Here is a 23,747-nt window from a genome sequence, read left to right as displayed (position 1 = left end):
TGATATTTGATATGAGGCTTTTATATTTGTTGCGCAAATGCGCACGGGTCCGGCTCGTAGATGTTATTTTAATTGACAAGGCACTGTCGAAAAAATCGCAACTAAAAATTACGATTATGGCAAGTCACTTTTTTTAATGTCAACTTTTGGTGCCAATAAATATAATAAAAACCAAGCACTAATCACTTCATGCATGTTTACTTATGATTAATGGAGTGTAAACATAGTCAAAAATGCTGTATTTTTTGACAGAACTCTGTTAAAAATTATATCATAAGCCGCTATTACCCTAGAAGGGAATATTTTGCTGCTTATGAATAGAGGTGTTTACTTATGGTCTATGCGGATGGATAGTGAATGGTATTTATACAACAATAATCGTATGAATACAATAACAATGTGAACCAGGTGGGCTTGTTACTGAGAAGTTTCGGAGCACAGTATGCAGCAGAGCAGATAAGCAAAACAATAGAACTTAAACATGTTTATTTGACAATGTAATTTTTGTAATTGCGCGTGAAATTTCTAAAAATGTGAGGCGTAGCATAACCTGATTAAGGTTCAGTTGGTTTTACTTATGACTACCAATAGAAATATGACGCGTCCAACGCTTTTATTTAATTGTCTGATCAACGCCCTAGATTTATAAGGAGTGTGATGACTAGTACCTAGTGCCTACCTAATTATTTTCTAGCTTTTCGAATTATTATTATTTCATGTAAGTATTGTTTTCAATAAAACCGTTTAACTTAAAAAATTTTTTTTAATTATTTTATTTTCAAGTTTTTAGTCTTTATTTAATTGCATATTATTTCTCATTCTATTTAGTTCATTTAGTGACTCATTATTACAAGGACTCTTTCCTGACAATTTGTTACAACCTAAGTCCCCAATACATAATCCTTCCAAAGACTTTACTCGACTCTGCGCCACGTATGCTTGTCCCTCCTCCAACTCCAAAATATTTTGATGTCACTTCTACTGGACTGTATGCAATATTTGTTCCAAATATGAGCCAAATCGGGCATCATAGGTCGCTTTCTATTCATGTATGTATTATGTGTTCCAAATATGGACCAAATCAAATCGGACCACAAATACAATTTTTGTGAATACATCTGCCACCTAGCGGCGATTTTTTTGATAGGTCGCTTTCTATTCTTGTATGTATTATGTGTTCCAAGCATGAGGCAAGTCGGACCACAAATACGATTTCTGTGAATATCTCGGTCCTTCCGCCACCTAGCGGCGATTTTTTTTTCATAAGTCGCTTTTTATTCTTGCATGTATTATGTGTTCCAAATATGAGCCAAATCGGACCACAAATACGATTTTTGTGAATATCTCGATCCGTGCGCCACCTTACGGCGATTTTTTTTTTCACAGGTCGATTTCTATTCTTGCATGTATTATGTGTTCCAAATATGAGCCAAATCGGACCACAAATGCCAATTTTGCGAATATATCGATCCATGCGCCACCTAGCGGCGATTTTTTTTCACAGGTCGATTTCTATTCTTGCATGGATTATGTGTTCCAAATATGAGCCAAATCGGACCACAAATGCGAATTTTGCGAATATCTCGATCCTTGCGCCACCTAGCGGCGATTTTTTTTCTTATTATTGCATTGTCATCGGGTTCTGAATTATATTCCAAGTTTCAAGCTTGTAGCTTATCGGGAAGTTACTTAAATTTCAATTACAAGATTCGTTCACAACGGCCGGCCTGTCAACTCAAGCTAAATAAAACCGTTTAAAAATACGTCTTGATACTCTACAAAAAGTTTCTGAAAAGAAAATTACAAAAAAGAATTCGTCAACAAAAGAAAGACGAACACAGCAATTCGGCCCTCTTTCCTCGTCACACCCTTCTCGTCAAGTAACGAATTCCAGCAACAAAACTTGCGTGTAAGCTGCGTCTAAAGAAACAAATCAATAACCAAATAACCGGTTGAAAAACTTTCTTTTATGTTTTATGCCTGGCTCGTTTGTCGGTAGTTTTTTTTTGCTTGTATACAATTTCACCACTATTTATCCACTGCAAAGTGGAATATCATCCTATCTCAACTGCTAGTTCGAAAACCTCTTATCTCAGATTTTTTTCCTAAGCGCCCCATTCAACCATGATTTAATTACCAGAGTTTTGTTCTCTAATAATGGCGGAGCTTTGACACTTCCAAATTTAAAGGACTGGTTGCTTTTACGAAGTACAAAATAAGGGGAATAATTCAATCCCTTTGAGCGAAAATTAGAGTAGAAAGCTACCTTAGTAGTGATATTAATTTTGTAAAAGCCAACAGGTTTTAGGGAAATTATTCCTTTTTAGTAAATATTTTCAGAAGTGTTAAAAGATATATCGCTTCGATCATTCTTTCAGAATTTGTTTGAAGAACGCCGAACTTCAGCATTTTATTCAAAAATACACTTTCTGAAAATTTGTTTCGAAAAGTCCCTATCTGAGCATGAGTTCAATACATTTTGGCATACGATAGGCCGTTTATGAAAAACATTTCGAGTTAAGACGGTCTTCAACTTAATAAAAATTTAAATGGCTGATTGTCTTAGAAATTTATATTCCGGCCTTGACAGAAGAGTTAACTTAAGTGCCGTCTTCTTACACAGGAATTATTAAACTATTTATTTTGAAATTTTGAAAAGGTCTTTTCAGTTTAAGTATTAATAAATCGTTCCGGATAATCCGGTAATTTAGAATATTCAGAATTAGTTCGTTTGATCGTCACGAGGTTCGAATGTTCCAAACATAAAAACGTCTCCATAAATACTTAAAAAGAGACGAATGTATAGAACATACGGAATGGATAAGTTAACATACTCAACGAGTAAAACATTTCGTTATGGCAATTCTAATGCTATTTTTAAATTCGTCGATTTTCTAGTCCAGTTTTTGACGTTCAACCATGAATTTAAATTTTGATGTAGGTTTCGTATGTTTGTAGGTTTAGTTTTCATACAAATTTCCTTTGTTCAGCCCCACAAAAAGATTCAGGTTTATTTAAAAAATTTACCATAGAATCGAAAAAAGTAACTCTATGGAATTATGCAGTTCATCCCATATCGGGCAATTGCAAATTGGTAGCCTCCCATTTTTACTAGTAATATTTTTCTTACATTTGCGAAGAAACAACACAGTTAATGGATGTCAATTCGTTTTGGGATTGAATCATGCCATTCATAACATAATCTTTAAAGAGGGCGCTTTTGAAATAAAACATGGAATGGGGTGTTTTTGATTAAAATTCTGAATGTTCTGCAAAAAATTTAAAAAAGGCAGTTCTTCAAAAGTTTTGTGAGACAAAACGTTTTCTAAATGGCAGCCGAGATAGGGTAATATTCCGCTCAGAAGTCAGTTTGTTTGTGAAAAATTTGCGTATTGTAAAAATTAAATATAATTCGTTTTCGAATTCAAAAATATATCTATCCTATCGCCATCGTAATAAAAACATACGCGAAGTGAACTTACATATATTATCTAAACTCAATAGACTTCTAAATGAAGTTGCGTATATTCATGGGTTTTCTTAATTCACTGCATGCATAGTTCATCACACATAATCGAAAGTGACATATCTAAAGTAAAGCCAAGTTTATGCTATGCAATTCTATAGCACTTTCCGGTTAGTGGTAATACTCAAGTCAAGTAAAGTCTATGCTATATGTGACCAATTATCTATCCATCCTACAAAAACACAATACTATGATAAAGACTTCGACGTATAGCTGCGAGATTTTAGAATTTTTTAACAATTGTGTGCCTAAAAATTTTTTCACAAATCCCTATTTACTGAAAAAATATTTGTATATATGTACATTAGACTGGGTCGATTGATTAACCGATATTGCGCCATTGATTTTTCGATACGATTTGGGCTCAGGAAAAAAAGTTCCACTACGCATACCCAAAAAAATAATTTTCGAGCCTGCGAATGTTCACTTTTTTGACTTTTTTTCGACTTTGATTTTTAAGGTTTTTTTCATGACCTACTAAAAAAATCTTCAATTGTATACCCTGTCAGTAGGTCATGAAAAAAAACTTAAAAATCAAAGTCGAAAAAAAGTCAAAAAAATGAAATTTCGCAGGCTCGAAAATTATTTTTTTGGGTATGCGTAGTGGAACTTTTTTTTCTGAGCACAAATCCTATCGAAAAATCGATGGCGCGATATCGGTTAACTTTCGTCCATACAAATCGACCCACACTAATATACATACTTATTTATGCTTATAGTACAATTATCACTGTAATTAATTGATACACGATTAATAAATGTTTTAAAGATCGGCATAAAATCTTTATACAAACCCTTCCATATTGATATCGATACCCGTCGCCATCGTCTTCGTCTTATTCGTCGATTTATTGCATAATAAGCAACAGAACGATTAGAGTCAGACTGATTTTTTTTACAAGGCAGAAGAGTTTCATTTATGTACATAAGAGAAGCGATGTACATTTATGTAGTTTTGATAGTTTCATTTCGATTTTGTCTGGGGCTAGCGAAATCGATCCTCATTTTTTTGGGGGATAAGCAAGCTTGTATAACAACACAACGCGGCCGATGACATGCTCTCACTGAATTATAATATATATAAAAAAAGAAAAAACACAACAACTTTGGTTTGCTCTTTGATAAAAAAGAAAACAAGTTTGAGGATATTACGCTAACTGCGAGTTTTCCATGCCCCCAGTAGATCCAGATGCGCCCAAAGCATTCGTGCGCTCGTATGTATTCCGTTATAGCATTGCTTGCACAAACCACTGTTAAATGTTCATTACTTGCAGCCGCGCATTTTCATCGTATCTTCGAGCCATGCAACGAGGCTACACAGGTACGGGAAGTAAAAGCAGACCAAAAAAATCATTTCATCTTATATCCTCGTGTGCCGTTTAATAATATCTCGCATTTATTTGTTAAATTGAAAATAATTTATTTATTCTGCATAAATTACGAGAATTTCGCCAGCACACAAGGATTTCATAATAATAGAATAGGTAGATGTTGAAAGGTGATAAAAGTAATGTGAATAGAAACTACATACATAAGTGTTATAAGAGTTGAAAACTTATTTAAAATGATAATTAATTTAAACCACAAATTGTGTGGGTAAACAATTGATTGCGTTTTATTAATTTTTTCTAATTTCATTGGTCTCATTTTTTTTATATTTAAAATAAGCTTTTCTACTCTTATACTCGTAAATACACTGACTAATCTATAAATGTACACACAATGTCATACATAAATACTTAATATGTAGAAATAGGTTTTCTTGTTCTTGTTCTCATTTTTAGTAAACTTTCACTTACCCTTGCACCTTTTTGAACAAAAACTAATTTCGCTTTACAGCTCAAAATTTAATAAACCTGTACCCAACTAAATTTACAGATATTTTTTACATGTATGCACGTACAAATACATTAGATCTGTAAATAGAAATACAAAAACAATTTTATGCTAATTGGCATCAAACAATTTTTTATAAAATTGTAATTGCACGATTTACAGACTTTACGAAAATGTTCAGCATGCATATTGAGTTAATACACAGGATTTATAGCCCATTTACTTCCTTTATATTTTCATGTAAATTGTAGTTTTATATAAAAATCGTCAACCTTACTTACATACATCGGCAGAGTTTACATATAACCACAATAGTGTGAGCACTTGTTAATTAACGCACTTGAGTATCGATTTTTCGATACCTTTTATTCATAAGATTTTGTTGCCACTGACACGCCTGCATGAACTAGAGATGGGCGCCACGGCTATTTTCGACTATCAGTGAAAGCGCTGATAGCGATTTCTGTATAGCAGTGAATTTTTAGAACGATAGTGATCGCTTACTTTGTGTTTACATGCAAAGGTGCAGTTTGAATTCTCGATATGGAAAAAGGAATGTTGGTTTAGTTTAATTAAAATATGAATTAAAGGTGCAATAAGGGATATACATATACATTAGGGTGGTCCTTATTATATGGGCGTAAATTTTTTTTTTGGCAGGGCACCACCTCAATTGGCTCTCTCTCCTGAGAAACTATTTCAGTATTTTTCAGAATATTTTTAAAGAATGTTTAGAGGTCGCTAACGAGGATTGAATTTTGTATGGTGCATGGCCCTTTTTCTGTACTATTTACTATTTTACCTTTTATAGTAAAGTTCAATGATTTTTTTGTCCCAAAATGGCTTATAGCATATCTCAAATTAAAGCTTTATTCGAGATTTAGGAATCTGAAAGAATTTAACGTTAAATCTTACAAGTTTTATAATACAAAATTAAATCTCGATACGCAGAAGATTTAAGTTAAATCTTCAATCATGTGTTCAATCATTACCAGTATTTCAGATATGGCAACCTACAATTCATATGTCATTTAGTTTTTTGATAACAAAATATTCTTATACCTATATGACACTACTTTATTTTCTTGTATTTTATCTTCAATTATTTGTCGCACTCCCTCCTAATACGGCTTCAGCACTGGTGTAAGTGTGTAAACTATATTTCAAAAAACTAACGAAATACAAGAAAAATACAACCTAGTTCATTAAAAACAAACGAGCCAGTTTCTATTTCGATAGGTTTTTTTGACATTCGGTCGTTTTTTCTGACAAATGAAAATTTTGTTTTTAGTTTGAAAATTTGGTGCATAAAAACACAATTAAAATCAACTTTCATGTGAAAAAAGTGAACCATTAGATACCGAAATAATTTTCGCTTGTTATTTGCATTGTTTTTATTGTTAAAAGTGTTAATGTAAAAATAAAATGGAAAACATAAACAAAAACATTTCAAACTCACTATTTTTGGGGGGAATAGTGGTCTCGCTTTTTCATGATAGAAATTGTTTTTGTGTTTTGAAGTTCCGATAAAGTTTCGTCAGTTTTTTTAGCTTGGAATCCAAGCAAAAATAAACTAGTGTCATATATGCTTTAGGAAGAACAGTTTTTAAATTCATGTATGTCAGATTTTTTTTAAGGATTTTCAAGTTTAAAGTTTTATTCTCAAATGTTAGTAAAATAAGAAATGTATCAAAACAGAATATTCAGATATCGTCGGTCCAATGCCAAAGTCACGAATGTGCATATTTGATGTTTTGAGAAAAACGCGTTTCATACATTGTTAAAAATATAGATTTAATTTTGTATTTTTCAACCATAATTGGAAAGTTTACTTTTGTAAACCACTAAGAAAGGTTAATTGAAAAATGTTAATTAAAAAAAAATTTTTTTTTCAAAAAATGCACATTCGCTTTTGGCTTTGCAAAATTTGACATATATAATATTTCGTTAAAACAGAAATGGCACATTCGTGACTTTGGCATTGTACCGAAGATATTTTTTTGCTTTGTAAAACATGTGAAAATATATGTGTTTAATCAAAAATATAAATTTTTTTGGTGGCTGAAAACCTTTAAAAAAATTTAAACTGTGCACGTGGTCCCACTTCATAATTTTTTCAATACGAAAAAATAAAACGTCAAATAAAACTACAGTGAGACAGAGCAGGTTAAAACATGAGATTTAATAAATCTAAAGCTATAGGTTGACATATGCAGATAATCTTTAAGGTTATAATCAGACGCTTTGGAAAAATTACATTAAAAATTTAGTTTCCGTTGTTTGTCCTGTTTTATCAATTTATCATTACAATGATTTTTATAAATGTTTAACCGTCGGTCTCGACCTCTAAAAACCTTATAAACAAAAAAAATATACGGGTCCCATTTTTTAAAACCGAAAAAATGACCACCCTAATATACATAAATTTCCATATTTCTTTTTGTGTGAAACTGCCAACCATTGTGAATGATAACTAAGTGTGATATCTTCTGCATAGACGTCAAAATTTCAAAGTGATTGGATCACCTGATTTGTAATTGACTTATCGCTGTCTCATTCTGTATCTCTTTCTATCGCCCACTGAAGATAGGCGCCGCCATATTGAACACCCTGTCAAAATGCTAAAAAGTAGCCATATTAAACATCCTGTCAGGCAGTTGACAGATAAGATATCACTCTTGTTATCATTCACAATGCTGCTAACGGCTGGTGCCTACGAGAATTAACTACAACGTTTTACCGTATTGCTTCGCTTTTCGTTGCTGTTGTTGCTCTACCATATTATGTGATGTTCCCGTGGCACTTAATTGAGAACGGCATCCACAAGTTTGTTTGACACAATTCAGTGGGAAACAACTTCAAATGAGATAAGTCACTCTAATATACAAAATTATTAGGATAGTAAATTACGCAGAAGAGACACAGAAGTGACTTTAGTTTGGTAAATTACACATTTTATACAAAGGTATTTAAAAACAATGAATTGAATTCATTCTTATGTAAGGTAAAAATTTATTCATTGTTTTAAAGATTCGCCATAAACCCTGTGAATTTTACAATTTTGAATAACTTGTTTCGAAAATACCCCTTATCAGTGCCTTAAAATTTGGAATTTAAACAGAATTTAAAAAAATATAAGTATAGTATTACATTAGAGGCATTTCTCTATAGATTGAATAAGCGAAAAGTTGGTTTGAAATGGGAAAAATTATACTTCTCTCAAACAATTTCTTTTGTTTTATTTCAGAAAATTTCTGTTATAATCTTACACTTTTTAAATAAATATTTTCGGATAACCTAAAAATATGGAATACAAGTATCACGGCTTTATATTACTACTTAAAGTAAACATACCACATATAAATTCAGATATAGACTAATTAATTACTAGAATAATTTTTATATGTATTGATAGTACTTTAAACATAAAACATCTATTATTTTTTTATACTTAAAGTTAGCTAAAGAGAACAGAAAAGCTCCAAAATATAAATACGTAGACGGAAAGATGAGCGAAGAGTTATTTATTGACTTTAATTTGCTTTTTGTTTTTAATATATTTATTGTTTTTAATTGGCAATTTTAAGTATGTACTGGGTATTGAAGACAGTACTGGACATGTATGTACTTGATATGAAAAGCTGAAAGAAGTTTACTCAAGCACACAAACATACGTGTTTAATCAAAACATAATGATGTAAATGTAAATGATATTATAAGATAAGCAAATTAAATTTGCTAAGTAGACAAGTAAAGATTTACTATTTGTAAAAGTGGAACTGCTTATTAATTTCTTTAATTAAAATTGCGCTAACTGGTAAAATGCATTCTTCTTTTAACTTTTAGTATCTATTAGTATTTTGACAACACTTTCGTATATAACTGTACATGTAAAATTTTTTGAGTTATTCAATTAGATTTTTACTTATTTTACGATATGACCAACTAGCAAATGGTTTATGTAAATGCATGTATTTTGAAAATGTGGTGAAAATATGCTTAAATATATACTTAAATTTTTTCTTACTTTTCTTGCTTTCGCTTATTTTGTATATTCAACTAATAAATGGCCGTCTGCTTACCTTTATATTTGGGCACAAACTTCTGTACATCGTACGGAATGTTTTGATAAAAGTCCAATTCACGCAAATTCAATGGTTTTATGACAGTCGATTGATTCAGCAATAAAAGGCGGGTATGACCTCCAACCTGAAATAAAGAAAAACAAACGAACAATTAGTGTCTAAATTAATGATTGCTTAAATTTTTGTACACATTTCCGTTTTTCTATTAACCGTTGTGTGTGCCTACAAGTGAAGAATCTTTTTATTCCTCCATTGCCATACCCTACATACCTGTCAAATAAGCTTTATTTTTCTGATCAACGCCCTAGGACCTACCTAATTATTTTCTATCTTTTAGTATTATTATTACTTAATGTAAGTACTGCTTTCAATTAAACCGTTTAACTTAAAATTTTTTATTTATTTTATTTTTACTAAAGTGGTTTCTATTTCTGTATGTCATATGTTTTCCAAATATGAGCCTAATCGGAGCACAAATACGTTTTTTTCAATATCTCGATACCTGCGACACCTAGCGGCGATTTTTTTCATCGGTCGCTTTCTATTTATGTACGTATTATGTGTTCCAAATATGAGCCAAATCGGACCACAAATACGATTTTTTGAAATATTTCGATCCATGCGCCACCTATTTTTTTCTTATTATTGCATTGTCACCGGGTCCTGAACTATATTCCAAGTTTCAAGATTGTAGCTTATCGGGAAGTTACATAAATTTTAATTACAAAATTCGTATCGGCCGGCCGGTCTGTCAAGTCAAGCTAAATAAAACCGTTTAATAAATTTAATAGAGAAAATATGAGCAGCCAGTTAAGCAACCATTTTCAAATATGTAAATAGCGCAACATAACAGCCGTTTACAAAATTTTTTCAAAAACACTACTGAGCAAATGTTTTATGAACTCACAGTGCTATTAAGCGCAAACTTTATATAATCGAAAGAAGGTTGCCGGTGATCTGCAAATTAAGATCCTACAAAGATTCTGACTCCCATAGGTGTGTTGTAGTTTACCATGCGCCTACCGAGTTTCGCATAAAACCCCAACCTAATAAAAAAAAATAAGTGTGTGCGGTGCACATCCAGGGGAAGTTTACTTCTTTAATTTAGCATTTCGCCGTCTATCACGAGCCCCGTTGTTATCTTTCGGCATATCGGTCCCTAAACGTAACCAACAAAATTATGAAAATTCATTTGTTTACAGGTAATTCTATTTCTCACAAAATATCACAACCGTAATAACTTCCATTACAAAGACAAATCAAATGCAATTATGATGTAAGTGACGTTTCGCATTAAATGATTAAAAAAAACATATATTAAAGATAAAAAAAGAAATTATATGAAAAAAAAATTAGAAAAAGTAGCCAGCCTCGAAACCGTGACCTTTGCGTGCTCATTCGCACGCTTACCACATGTGCCATACAGACGTTTTCACTTTTATGTCAAATACCGTACTTAAGATTGTGTATGGTGCTTTTGCTATATGAGTATGGTGCTTTTGCTATATGAGTGTGGTGTTTTCGTAAAATTCCACACACACATATATGTACATACAAAGCATCACTAGCTGCTATATGAGTGTTGTGATGTTGAATTATAAACTCTGAAATAAAGGAATGGTGATTTTATACTGTAACAAATTTTCTGCAAATCCTCTTATTTGCCCTTTTGCTAGGTTCGTATCGCTAAACTGTTGAATAAATAACTCCAATATTGAATAATGGAAAAATGGCCTAACTGATAGCATAAAGGAAACTGACTTTCAAAATAATACTGCTATTGCTCGCTAGATTCGCGCATTCACGTCACTGCTTAGCATCGGCTTAGAGACGGCAGAGCACTCCTTAGTTTTGCTAATATGCGTAACAATACTCTAAAAACTCTGAAATAAATGAATGGTGATTTTATACTCTGAAAATCTGTTTGTTGACAGATATCGGTAATTCTAAAGTGTAACCTTCTTTAAATTAAACTATTTTTAGACTTTTAATTTTATTATTATTAATCAAATTTCTACAAAAGATACAAGTGGCTTATGATAATTAAAATATGACACATATGTCTTAGTTTCGATTTGATCAATGTTCCTTTGAAACACGGCGTCAATTGCTGTTTTTGATCGCGTTGTAGATTCAGTGCGACTGCTGCAAAGCTTTAAATTAAATTTGGTGGCGAGAAATTCAATTAATGAGATCGATGTATCCGAGGCAAAATTTACATTGAAATCTCCACTTAAAATCATCGGCATTTTGTGGTAGTCTTTTGTGGTATATTTTATTAAACCCTCGTGGATGAATTCAATAATTTTAGTTATTGCTTTATTGGGAGAAATATAAATTGCTACAATTACAATTGTAATGTACTCTCACAAGCACATATTTCTCCCACCTCAGAAATCTGAACGGACATTGATTCCAATTGTTTTGCGTTGAGTGTTGTTTGTGGAGTAACAACACTACCCCGGTCATGTGTGTTATGGTAGATTGCAACCCCACCAGCTCTTGTATATGGTATTTTAAATTGGATTACTTTATCGAAATTGGGAATGTCTAAAAACGTATCATTATCAATCCACGTCTCGGAAAGCATTAGAAAATCCGACGATGATGCTATTCTGTCTAGTTAAATATCTTGTAAATGGGCGCGTAAGCTTTGGCAATTAAAAGTGAATAATGACAATCCATTTCTCGCATTTATAAAATCATATAATACATTTTCAATTGTTTCAAGTCGATTCAAATTCAGCTCGCAACTCAATTGTGAATACTGTTGGTCTCCGGCCGTGATAAAATGTTCTATCATTTTTTTTTTTTTTGAGGCAAGATGAAGCCCTTGGATCGATTTTACTCGTGATAATGCGACGTATAGTAGCTGTTGAGCATGTGATTTATCATACTGGTAGACGATCCCATCAAATGTACCGCCTTGTGACTTATGAATCGTTATCGCACACGCAGATACCAGAGGAAAATGGTTTCGCTTTACAAGAACTGTTTTATTGAATGTTAATGGTATAGAGGAAGTTCTTCGGTCTATTGGCACTGCCAGTTGTGAAATATTATAATGGTGATAATATTATAACGGTGATTTTATAATCAGCTTTTAAACTCTCTGGCACCGGAGTGTGGTTTTAAACTCTCAAATAAAAGAATGGTGATTTTATACTTAAAAAAAAAAAAATTAGAAACAAAAAAAAAAAATTAGAAACAGTAGACAGCGTCGAACCCGCGACCTTTGCGTGCTCATTCGCACGCTTACCGCTTTTGCTATATGAGTGTGCTGTGGTTGTCGCTTCGCAACAACAACATTCATATGGTTGTTGTCTTCCAATTTCATTACAGTTTTTCTCAAATGCATGCCGCTATAGAAGTAAACTTCAAAAACACTGTATCAGTTTTCTGTCAAAAATAGCTCATGCACATACAGCTTGTATGCATTGTGGATAAGACAAGTGTGATAACTTCTGCATAGACGTCAAAATTACAAATAGAACCGATCACCTGATTTTTAATTGACTATTGTGGTCTTATTCTGTATCTCTCTCTATCACCCGCTGAAGATAACCAGCCCAATGCACCGCCATTTTGAACATGCTGTCAGAATGCTAAAAAGGAGCCATCTTGAACATCCTGTCAGGCAGTTGACGGGTAAGATATCACACTTGTTTTATCCACAATGCTTGTATGAGGGTGACTGAAATTGAATTTACTGCTTTGAAAGCTAACTCGATCTCCAATTTTTGTTCTGGGAGACATTTCGGTTTGACGTTTTGCCGCAAGACCTGCTGATTTCGGTTAGGGCGACAAATGTTGGTTTTCGTTTGTTAAAAATCGTCGTACGTTTATTAGGTGGGGTTGTAACCTCTTGTGTCTAATATTATTAAATCCACGCCCAAGAAACGAGTTTATTGGTAAAACTTCTAGCTTGCTTAATTATCTCTTCATTTTTTTTTTAATAAGAAGGTCGCATATTTTTCTCTTAAATTTACAGCAGATTTGCATTATTCTTTAAAAAAAATTGCATATATATGTACGTAAATATTTATATCACAAAAGTTCGAATTAATGAATGAACGAGATGTTTTCGTTTTGTTGAGAATTCTTAAATATTGCGCATTCCTTAAAGTACATTCACATATGCAAAGAGATATACATATGTATAAGGAAGCAACGCGTTTAAATATTCGATCATGGCGGAACCATACAAGGTGGCAGCATGGTGACATATCTAAAAACATAAATAAAAGTTCCATGTACTTTATTTTTGTAAATTCGATGGACTAATGTCAAATCGTACTGCGCCGGAAGTTGATGTATCAAATCAAATAAAAAAGTACAAACCAGCGGTCCCGTGTGCTGCCACCTGGTATAGTTCCGCCATGATATTCGACAATTGTAAATATTATTGGAAATTTGTTTTCAAGAAATAAAATTTTAAATTCAGCAGGTTGTTGTTGTTAAAATATGAAAATTTTACGTTGTGCGTGACACTTACTTGGACGCAAAAACTTAAAAATATTGGCGCACAGTTGCAGCTTTTTTAACAGATAGCTCATAGAAAATATGTCAAAAAGCTGCAACTAAATTTAAAACCTGTTTTATTTTGACTATGACTATACGCCATTATGTTTATTTACGTCGATAATAATTATAAGACATTATTAAAAATTGGCGTACGCCGTTGTGTGGTGTGGTAACGTTCTCGCCCACCACACCGAAGATGGGCTAGAGCTACGGGCAAATAAACATCAAACATTAAGAAACAACTTTCTTCAATTAGAATACAAGTTTTTCTAAGCGGGGTTGCCCCTAGGCAGTGATTTGGGCAACACTCCGAGTGTATTACTGCCATGAAAAGTTCTTCAGTGAACGCTCACACATATGCCTTGCAGATGCCGTGCGGATTCGGCGTAAAATATGTTACCTACTGCAAATTTGTAGGAAAAATTAAAAGAAACAAGACGCAAATTGAAAGAGAATCTCGGCCCAAAATCTCTTCGGAAGTTTTCGCGCTTTGTATTTATTAATTTTGTTTTTTATAATAAATTGTTTTTTGTGGAATACTAAAATTTAATGCTTTGAAACTAGACGCGTATGTGTTTTCTATATGTGCGTTTTTTTTAAATATTGGCTACTGAGTATAATGTCACCCTATCTGCACTACCCGTCTGAAAAAGCTGTATCTCAAAATATTTTTCAAAAAAAGGCCTAACTGGAAATTAAGTTAAGGAACAATCTATTTCAGAGCTTTTCTCACGTCAAAATGTATTAAACGTTTGCTCATTCCTTTATGACTCTAGTTTATTTCTGCTTATTTGATCCAGTGGCGAATGTTTGAAAAAAAAAGTTCACAAAAGCAAAGAGGATAGAAATAACAAGATGCGTCAGTTCGTACTTTTTGCGAAATTCATTTGTAATATCCCACTTGCGGGGTAATTTTAAATTGCTTCTACACATTTTCATGAGGTGTTTTTTTGGTTTTTTGTTTTAACAATTCATCCTCTTTCATACAATCACAATATATATTAACTGACGCCTCTTATTATTTCTATCCTCCTTGACAATAGCAAACAGCTTGGATCAGCTTTTAAATCGCTGTTCGATTACTTAAATCATTTGCTCAATGAAGCTTTTCATTGGTATATTGCAGTTTTTACATATTGTGACGAATATAAGTATCACTAAGCTGATATTAAGCAGCCACTCGTATGTACGTAAACAAATCATTCATCAATTACACACATATGTACAAGGCAACGAAGAGATACTCGCAAACACATGTAATCATCAGCCGAAGTAGTACTCACGCATACACCCGCATATGGCTATAAGAGAAACATAAACTACAAATACATGTATATAGCTAATAACCAAGCAAGGGATACAATTGTTCTGGAATACAGTTTCGCGAAATGACTAGACCTTAGGAGAAATGGATGAACGAGAAAACTGGGAGTAAAAAAGCAGCGCAAGCTGAGGAATCAGTGATCAGTTTTAATTTAAGCACGCTATTGGTTGTGAAGTATAAGTGTTATTGTGAAGTACTTTCAAAGTAGACTAATAAATACCATTTTGTATTATTGAATATTGGAGTTATTTATTCAACAGTTTAGCGATTCGAACGTTAGCAGGTTTGGAATAAGCGGATTTTCCCTAAATTCGTTACAATATTTAAAAATGTTTGCTTGACTGGCTGCTCATATTTTCACTATTAACTAGATTTTATAAACGAATATTAGTATGTAGTATCTTTTTATATTGGCACATTTAAAACAAATGTTGGGTTGAAACACATATAGACAATTCATGGCGCTTCAATTTACTAACCGCGAGCAAAAAACAAAGCTTTCTTCCATTCTCTGGCCATTCGCGACAGCCATTTTCCCTGTCAGCTATTATTTGACAGGAAGGCAAGGCAATGCAGAAATAGAAAGATTTTTCACTTGTATGAATTCGCATCTGAGATACGATGATATTTGGCTCAGCAATCTACACATATATGAAATTTTTACACACTCACTTGATTGGATAGCGGCTGCAGTGCAACTTCGTCCTCACTTTCCAAAAGATCCTTACTTAACTGAGGCTGCAGGTTTGTGGCCACTGGTCCTTTGCCATTGTTGTTATTTCCATACTCCGCGCGTACAGTCGGTATCAAAGGTGCATTCGTACAACTACCAACATTACCTGCACACGAGTCAGACCGTTGACGACCCAAATACTGATGTAAAGCAGCTGTTGCTGAAGCAAGAGGATGTGCTTGTGCAATTTGCGTATTTTGCGCTTGTTGATAATGCAGTTGATCTTGTAGCGGCTGATAAGCGTTATTATCACTACTATCGATTACTGCTGATTTAATGGGTGTCGTACAGTGGCTACTCACAGACAGCTGTTCTAAATTAGCTGTAACCAATGAACTATTTGCAACGTGTTGCGGTGAATTTGTCAATAAATGTTGCTGTTGAACGACTGTTAGAGTGTTACTAAGCAGTGTAGTAGCATCCGCTGTAGAGCTGCCGAATTGTAGAGGTGACAATTGGCCTATAGTATGTGTGATTTCTGTAAGATTTTGTTGTTGTTGTTGGTGTTGCTGCAATTGCAGTTGCAAATCAAGTTGTTGTTGTTCATTTTGCTGTTGCTGCACATGTTGGTTCTGCTGTTGTTGCTGCTGATGATGGTTGTGTGCATGCAAACTTGTTTGTTGTATTGTAGGAACATGCTGATGATATGACGCACAGTCAGAATCTCCCATGCCCCAATCCCCCAAGAAATATACCATTCCCCTCTGCGTAAGATAGTGTTATGCTTCAGCTACTCGAATGGCAACCGTAGCAAAGATGAAAGTTAGTTTATCTTAAATTAAAAGTTTTAGGGTTATTGATACCCTTATAGCGAGTTCCTCCTTGATATGCAACTTTTATTTGTATCTGGAAATATGAAAACAAAGATACAAAATATTTATTATTAATAACAGCATAAGTTATGTAATCAATTAACAACTAATAAATAATTTATTTTGTAACATTAAAAAACCCCCCAAAATGAAGTGTTCGGAAAAGGTATAGTGTTAAAAAAACGCTATCAAAGTTTGTGGGTGTTTTATCAAACATGACTTCAGGCGTTATTAGAATTACAAAAGCAGTACAAGTCTTAGGTACAAAAAGGGCAGTTCAAGGTAAGCTCATGCTGCAACCTCCACGCCTACCAACATGCAACCACATTGACACATGAATGCATTTACCAGTTTCCAAGGCCTTTGCTCAATACAAGCGTACTACAATGAAATGTCGTTCCTATACACATGTACACCTCATACCCTGCTCTTCTATAATAAGTTGTCAATAAATACAAAAAAACAATTTTAAAGTCTTTACAATAACAGTTTGTCCTATACAGCACCTACTATAAACTTTATGCACATCGAAACATACATTTGCAGGCTCATAGATATCCCGCATCATAGGTGCAATAAGAGATAACTGAAAGTGATAAATTTACACGTTAGTAAAGTTTTATCACATACATAGCAATGTGGATTTTATGGAAAGGTAAAATGAAACAGAATACATTTTGACATAAAAGTCAAAATTAATAGCAAACCATTAATGGCATCCCACTAGGTAATGTCGATTCCCAGAATCAATATAATGTCTGAAGCTAATGGACATTCAGGCCAAGGTTAAATTAAAAATTTGTATATTGAAGTGCAAATCACAATACATATACAAAATTATATATACACTGAAACTTTTTTTTAAATTGACGAAACATTTTTTTAAATGTCTAAAGAATTTTGATGTTCCCTTAATGAATAAATTTTGAATTAAAAGTTTTCTCAGTGCTACAATATTTTTGAAAAATTTGTTGTTGTCAGTTTGTAAGTGTAAATTTGAATATCATAATGAAGTGCCTTGGCTTCATATGGAAGTGCTCTTTCTTTGCATTTTCATATGAAATTCAGACACTTTCATATGAGCGAATTTATATGTGGGGGCATATGGAAGTACTATGAAATTTTTTTTATTTTCAAAGTGTGAATTTGGATCTGTGCCTATTCTTCAGGGCAAAACAAAAACAAAACTGCTTCGGCCGCTTAAGCTAAGAGAGCACCAAAATTGTATGTTATCGAACTAAACAGGCAAGGTTGAACTCTAGCCAACTTTAACTGAAGTTTAAACTCGCACTGAAAGCGAGAACCTAAAACATGAAATATAGTAAACACAGAATGAACGAGAAAGAGAATATGCAAGGTATTCACACCATATCTGATACATTCATATGCTTTAGTAGCAAAATTTAAGGTGGGAACAATTGTTGCCATCTCACATTCTAACTCTTGACCCAAAGTTCTACTAAATGGCTCAATTTGAGGATAATACTTGTATTTTGCTTAGAGTGAGGCCATTATTTGATGTAATGAAGACGCACGCCTCTCAGTGGGCTCGGAAACCCACACATAGCAATATTTTTTTAGGAGAAACCGGCATTCAATTTTAAATCAGTTGTTAATTTCGTCATGCAAACCCAACATAATGCTTATAGTAGAAGTGTTGTTTTGTTCGTGCGAAGATGACTTCGGTGATCAAAAATGGTTAGCTTTGTGTTCTATAATAAAAAACTGATTGAACTAGAAAAATATTAACTGCTTTCGGAAACTATGGCACTTACATTTCCGTGGATTAAACTCATTAGCTCTTAAATGTATATTTTTTCGAAGGCAGCGCATTCGTAAAGGGATTTCAGAGCAAAAAGAAAAAATAAATTGATAAATAGTCACGCCATTTCTTGTGCGGAGCAATATTGTTGCCTAAAATGATGTAAGATGCCAGAAATTTAAATGCCATAAAAACAACATTTTGTTCCATCAAATGTATCTGCGCATATTATATTTCTAATACTAAAATGTGTACAAATTTCTGTTTAGTGATGACTTCATAGCATGAGTAACATTTCAATTTAGCAGAGTTGGAGATAATTAGATATTTCCTTTAAATAGCAATACCATCAGTATTTGAGAAAAGATTTAGCGTCGATTATAATAATTTTCGAGGGTTTTTCAGCAGCAGCAACTAAAAAAACACATCTTTCCGACATATGATATAAGTATTTTGATTCTAGGACTCAAATGACATAAACTTAAAAACAATTTTAAAAAGCAATTCTCAACTAATTACATATTTATATTAAAAATAAAAGTTTTTATTAGCAACGCAATAAATTAAAAAAAAAGATAATAATAAAGGGATGTGTATAGTAGAAGTTTGAAATTGATCAGATCGCCAATCGATTCGAATTATAAAGTAAAGGCCAATATTCTTTCAAGCGAGAATTAACTGCTTGCTCTGCTACGCCATATTTAGATTTTCTGGCCACTTTTGATTTAAATTAATCAATCAATCAGCGACTAGCTCAGAACCACCTACGACTGATCTAGGTCATAACACGCACTTAAGGTCTGCAAAGGGGGGTAAGTATCATTACGACATCACAATGTTAAAAGCACTACAAGGGGACAGAATTCGAATAGTATAGTCTTTAAATGCGTGGGTTCGGAACTAGTGCGATTCAGGTAAGGTAATACATGGTTACTGCTTTCAACTCATACTCTTCAATGTATTTTCCGAGACAATTGTCGCATAATGTATTACTTTGCCAATCGTTCGTAACCAGTTCAGACGCCTATAGTTTTAAAATACCACCGTTTTGGCTAGTTTTGAACCGGTTTCAACTTTTATGTCCGATTTTTCAGTTAAATTTGACTAGAGTTAAACCTTGCCACTTTGTTCGATAACAAAAAAATGTTGCTGCTCATCTGAGTTTAAGCGGCCGAAGTGGTAGGGTTAAACTCTAGTCAACTTTAACTGGAATTTAAACTCGCACTGAAAAACCTGGCATTAGACATAGTTTGCATATAACGTACTTAACTCTAAATCGCAAATTATATTAACTATTCCCTATTTCCCTTATAAACTTTTCCCTTCCACAATCGGGAATTATGAACAAATTTTAGAAATGCTTATTTTTTCTCATAGAAAAAATTCCCTCTCTAGAGTGTAAACTTGACAGAAAATAATATAGTTCCCAAGAATGGAACATATGGAAACGCGTAGATTATTTATTAACGATTTATTGTAGATTAGGGCACGTGTAAACTTGTTTTAGTATAGATTTTTATAGATTAATTAATTGGTTCCAAAACAGGCGCCATTTATGGGATAAGCACATGAAAGCATAAACGCAAGCGTATTTTTGCGAAAAAGTGAAATGTAAGAAAAAAAGCTGCCGGCCGATAATCGGTTGCAATTTTTCGGTTTATCGGTGGCTGTGTAAGCGTACCCTAACAACTCAGTTTTTTAATTACTAACTGCACAACAAATTAAGCCGTTATTGTTAATCTAAGCTTAAACAGTCAGTTTGAAAAGCAAATACAAATTGCCTTGAATTCGAAAAGTAAACTCACAAAAGCTTGCAAACCACATGCGAAAATAAGCATCTTGCCAGGTTATGATTACTTAACACATTTCTTAAAAAAAAAGTTTTGAAACCTGAGAAAATGTATATGTTCAAAAATTATTCAAGGTTATTCAAAGCTTTTCTTATCATCTAACTGACATAACCAACAAAGTTCAAATTTAAGATAAGCCAAAAGGCCATTGTACCTACATTATTGAACACAACAACTATTTTCATTGTGTTTTGTTAATAATTTATTTATTTCCCGTTTTCGGAATTCTTTAAATTGAAGATTGCTGTTTTGCTTTTTTGTGTGTACTCATTTAATGGATTGCAATCTATGGAACTTGTGCATTAGCGTTAAACGATTGCAAATATTGATACAATTTATCGCTAGAAATTGTGAAAACCATGAAATACTATCGCGTTAGTGGAAGTACTTAATTAATGATGATAATTTAATTAAAGTTTTAGTGCAATGGAGCTAATGAGTAGATTAAATTTAAGATGGCCAGCTTATATTTATATTACGTAATTGAAATGCAAGTCATAAGCGAATGTGGGTCGTAAAAAGGAAATTTAAAATATGCATAAAGTAATAATAAAGCTAACTTGCATTATCATTCCCAAATAAAATTATTTCTCGAATTATACCCTTTCAAATGCACAAAGTTCCATGAATTAAGCTTCATCAACACTTTTCAAACAACACAGCCGTACAGACAGCTTTTTGCTGCTAATATTTTCAAAATGACAAGACCATTGAAAACATTGATGCTGAAAATTATTTGCGTTAATATTTTAATTATTGATACTAGGGAAAAATTACAATCTTAAAAAACAGCGATGGTTACAGGATATGTTTCTGAATTTCACTTTTTCATCAGCTAGCTTCTCGGGAGCTGAGTATTGAACTCGAAATCTGCAACATTCACACTTTATACTAGTGTAAAGGCAGATAGATACCTTGATCCACTCAGCCACATGAATGACCCGCTGCTCGCTTTCCTGTTAGTCTCTAAGCGTTGCTTTTTTTGTTGCTATTCCTTTTATTCGCCATTTAGGTACATACTTATTCTATCCTAATTGTATGGAATAATTATAGGCGCGCTCCAAGAGCTTAGTAACATTGGGTTTATAGCATTGCTTTTATAAACATCACTTCCTCTGTTCACTATTATATCAATATTATTATCTGTATTTAAGTAGCGAGACATGCTCATATTGCTTTATATAATTGTTTTTGTTATTCATATTAGGCGGCCGTCGTGGTGTGATGGTAGCGTGGTCCGCCATCCACACAGAAGATCCTGGGTTCACGCCACGGGAAAAGCCATATCAAAATTTTAGAAACAAGTTTTTTCAATTAAAAGAACATTTTTCCAAGCGGGGTGGCCCCTCGGAAGTGTTTGGCAAGCACTCCGAGTGTATTTCTGCTATAATAAGCTCTCAGTGAAAACTCATCTGCCTTGCAGATGCCGTTCGGAGTCGGCATAAAACAAGTAGGTCCTGACCCGCCAATTTGTAGGAAACATTAAAAAAAGAAGCACGACGCAAATTGGAAGAGAAGCTCGGCCTCTTCGGAGGTTATCGCGTCGTACATTTTTTTTTTATTTTTTTTTTTATTAGAGAAAAATTACAAAGTTTACAAACGGCGATGGTTACTAGGACATGTTTCTGAATTTCACTTTTTCATCAGCTAGCTTCTCGGGAGCTGAGTATTGGACTCGAAATCTCCAATAGAATAACGTAAGTAAATCATATGACAGTTTATATGGTGAAGACTTTTTTGGGTTCTTTGCCTAAACTGCTTATTATTTTTCCCATACCTCAATTGGTTACAAGGGTCTTCATATCATTCTTTTAATTCATTTAAATAATTAAAATAATAGTAGTAATAATGAACTTAACGCAACGCTAAAAAATAAATAAATAAAAATATTAAGTAACACATTTCTGTGGAAATAATCTGGCATAGTACGCAAAAATTACAATTGTTCGTGAAGATAACGCTTTATTTGGGGGAAGCCCTAAAATGACAATTGGAATGCAGATAAATATAAATTAACCCATATGAATGAGAAAGATGAAATATCAAATTAGGGGGAAAAAAGGCTGACGACAATTTCTTTGATTGTTGAACGTACAATACAAATTTATGTACAAAAAAGTAAAATAAAATAAATAAGAAATCAAGTAAAGTAAATAAGTAGTACAAATAAAAGTACGAAGAGGCAAAGAAGGATAGACTGTTAAAAGAAAGAATTAAATTAAGTAATAAAATTTAACGATTTGTTGGAGAAATGCCGAAAACGAAAAAATTTAAATAATAATATTCACGGCATCAAAAAAGAAATCAAAGGTAAAAATTAACAGTTTTGTTCAAAATGTGAAGCGTCGTGCCTTAAAACGTTCAAAACAACTCTGCCAGGTTAGTGCACATATTCATTACGCCCATATTTAAAAATATACGGATCACACTTCTTTTCTGAGGACTCCTGTAAATTTTATACAGACGTACGTATGTATGTACCAATGTAATGTATATAAGCATATTTTCAAACCTGAAACTAACCAGGTCAACATATATACATGTGTTTATGCATACTTCGCTACACTTGTTCACTATCAACTAAATTTTACAACACTATATTTTGTTTTGTGTGACACCCATGAAAGCGTTTTTGCGAAAGTGTGTGTGGCATTTTTCGATATACCGATTTTTATACAAATTTTTGTAAATATTCACAGATTGACAATAACATCCGACGACTTTCGAAAACCATCTACGATGGAAAATATTCCGAAAATAGTCGTGTTTTTTTCTTTACACGCGTATACGTTTACGTTTGCGCGTAAAAAAAAGCGCTTATCCTCGTTTAGATAAACTAGGGGACCCATCTAGCGGTAGTGGTTAAATAACTAGCTACAGCACAGGGTGTACCGAAAAGCGGAAACACAAACCTCTGATGGCCAAGTGTATAACGTATAGCTGAATCCTACCATTTTTAGAGGTGATACATAGAATTAGTGTAGAGGTCAAACATAGACACATATTTCAGTTGAATCTGAGTATAATGCGTATTGACATTTAGTAGTACTAATTTTATGCGTAGCAATTTCAGGAGTAAATAAATTTTGGCGTTTAGCAGTCCATATAAAGTTTAAGCGTAAACGTCTTTAGATGTAAAAAACCCCAGCTAATTTTACTGAGACCGATCAAATGACGCGAAGTGTACGCTTAACTACATACCCAAACAGGTTAGTTAGTTCGTAGGCTGATAGTTTTGTTAGCTAGATTCACAACAGAGACACAAAAATAACTGCAAGTGATAGCTCGACGTGCC

General features: G+C 33.2%; 1 protein-coding gene across 6 annotated transcripts in view; it reads right to left on the bottom strand.

Moving 5' to 3' along the window:
* Positions 1-23,747, bottom strand: part of Ip6k (Inositol hexakisphosphate kinase) — a 281,451-nt gene that overhangs the window by 29,922 nt on the left and 227,782 nt on the right. For all 6 annotated transcript variants that reach the window (XM_067771873.1, XM_067771872.1, XM_067771869.1 and 3 more), the window contains 2 exons: positions 15,968-16,874; positions 9,445-9,571 (listed from right to left, as the gene is read on the bottom strand). In XM_067771873.1, coding sequence (XP_067627974.1) covers positions 9,445-9,571; positions 15,968-16,726 — 886 coding nt within the window. In that variant the 5' untranslated portion in view covers positions 16,727-16,874. The remainder of the gene's footprint in view (positions 1-9,444; positions 9,572-15,967; positions 16,875-23,747) is intronic.

This window comes from Eurosta solidaginis, chromosome 3, assembly GCF_040869045.1.
Source record: "Eurosta solidaginis isolate ZX-2024a chromosome 3, ASM4086904v1, whole genome shotgun sequence".
In the NCBI taxonomy this organism is placed as follows: domain Eukaryota; kingdom Metazoa; phylum Arthropoda; class Insecta; order Diptera; family Tephritidae; genus Eurosta; species Eurosta solidaginis.
The sequence above is the reverse complement of the archived record's forward strand: the minus strand, read 5'-3'. Positions and strand labels throughout refer to the sequence as shown.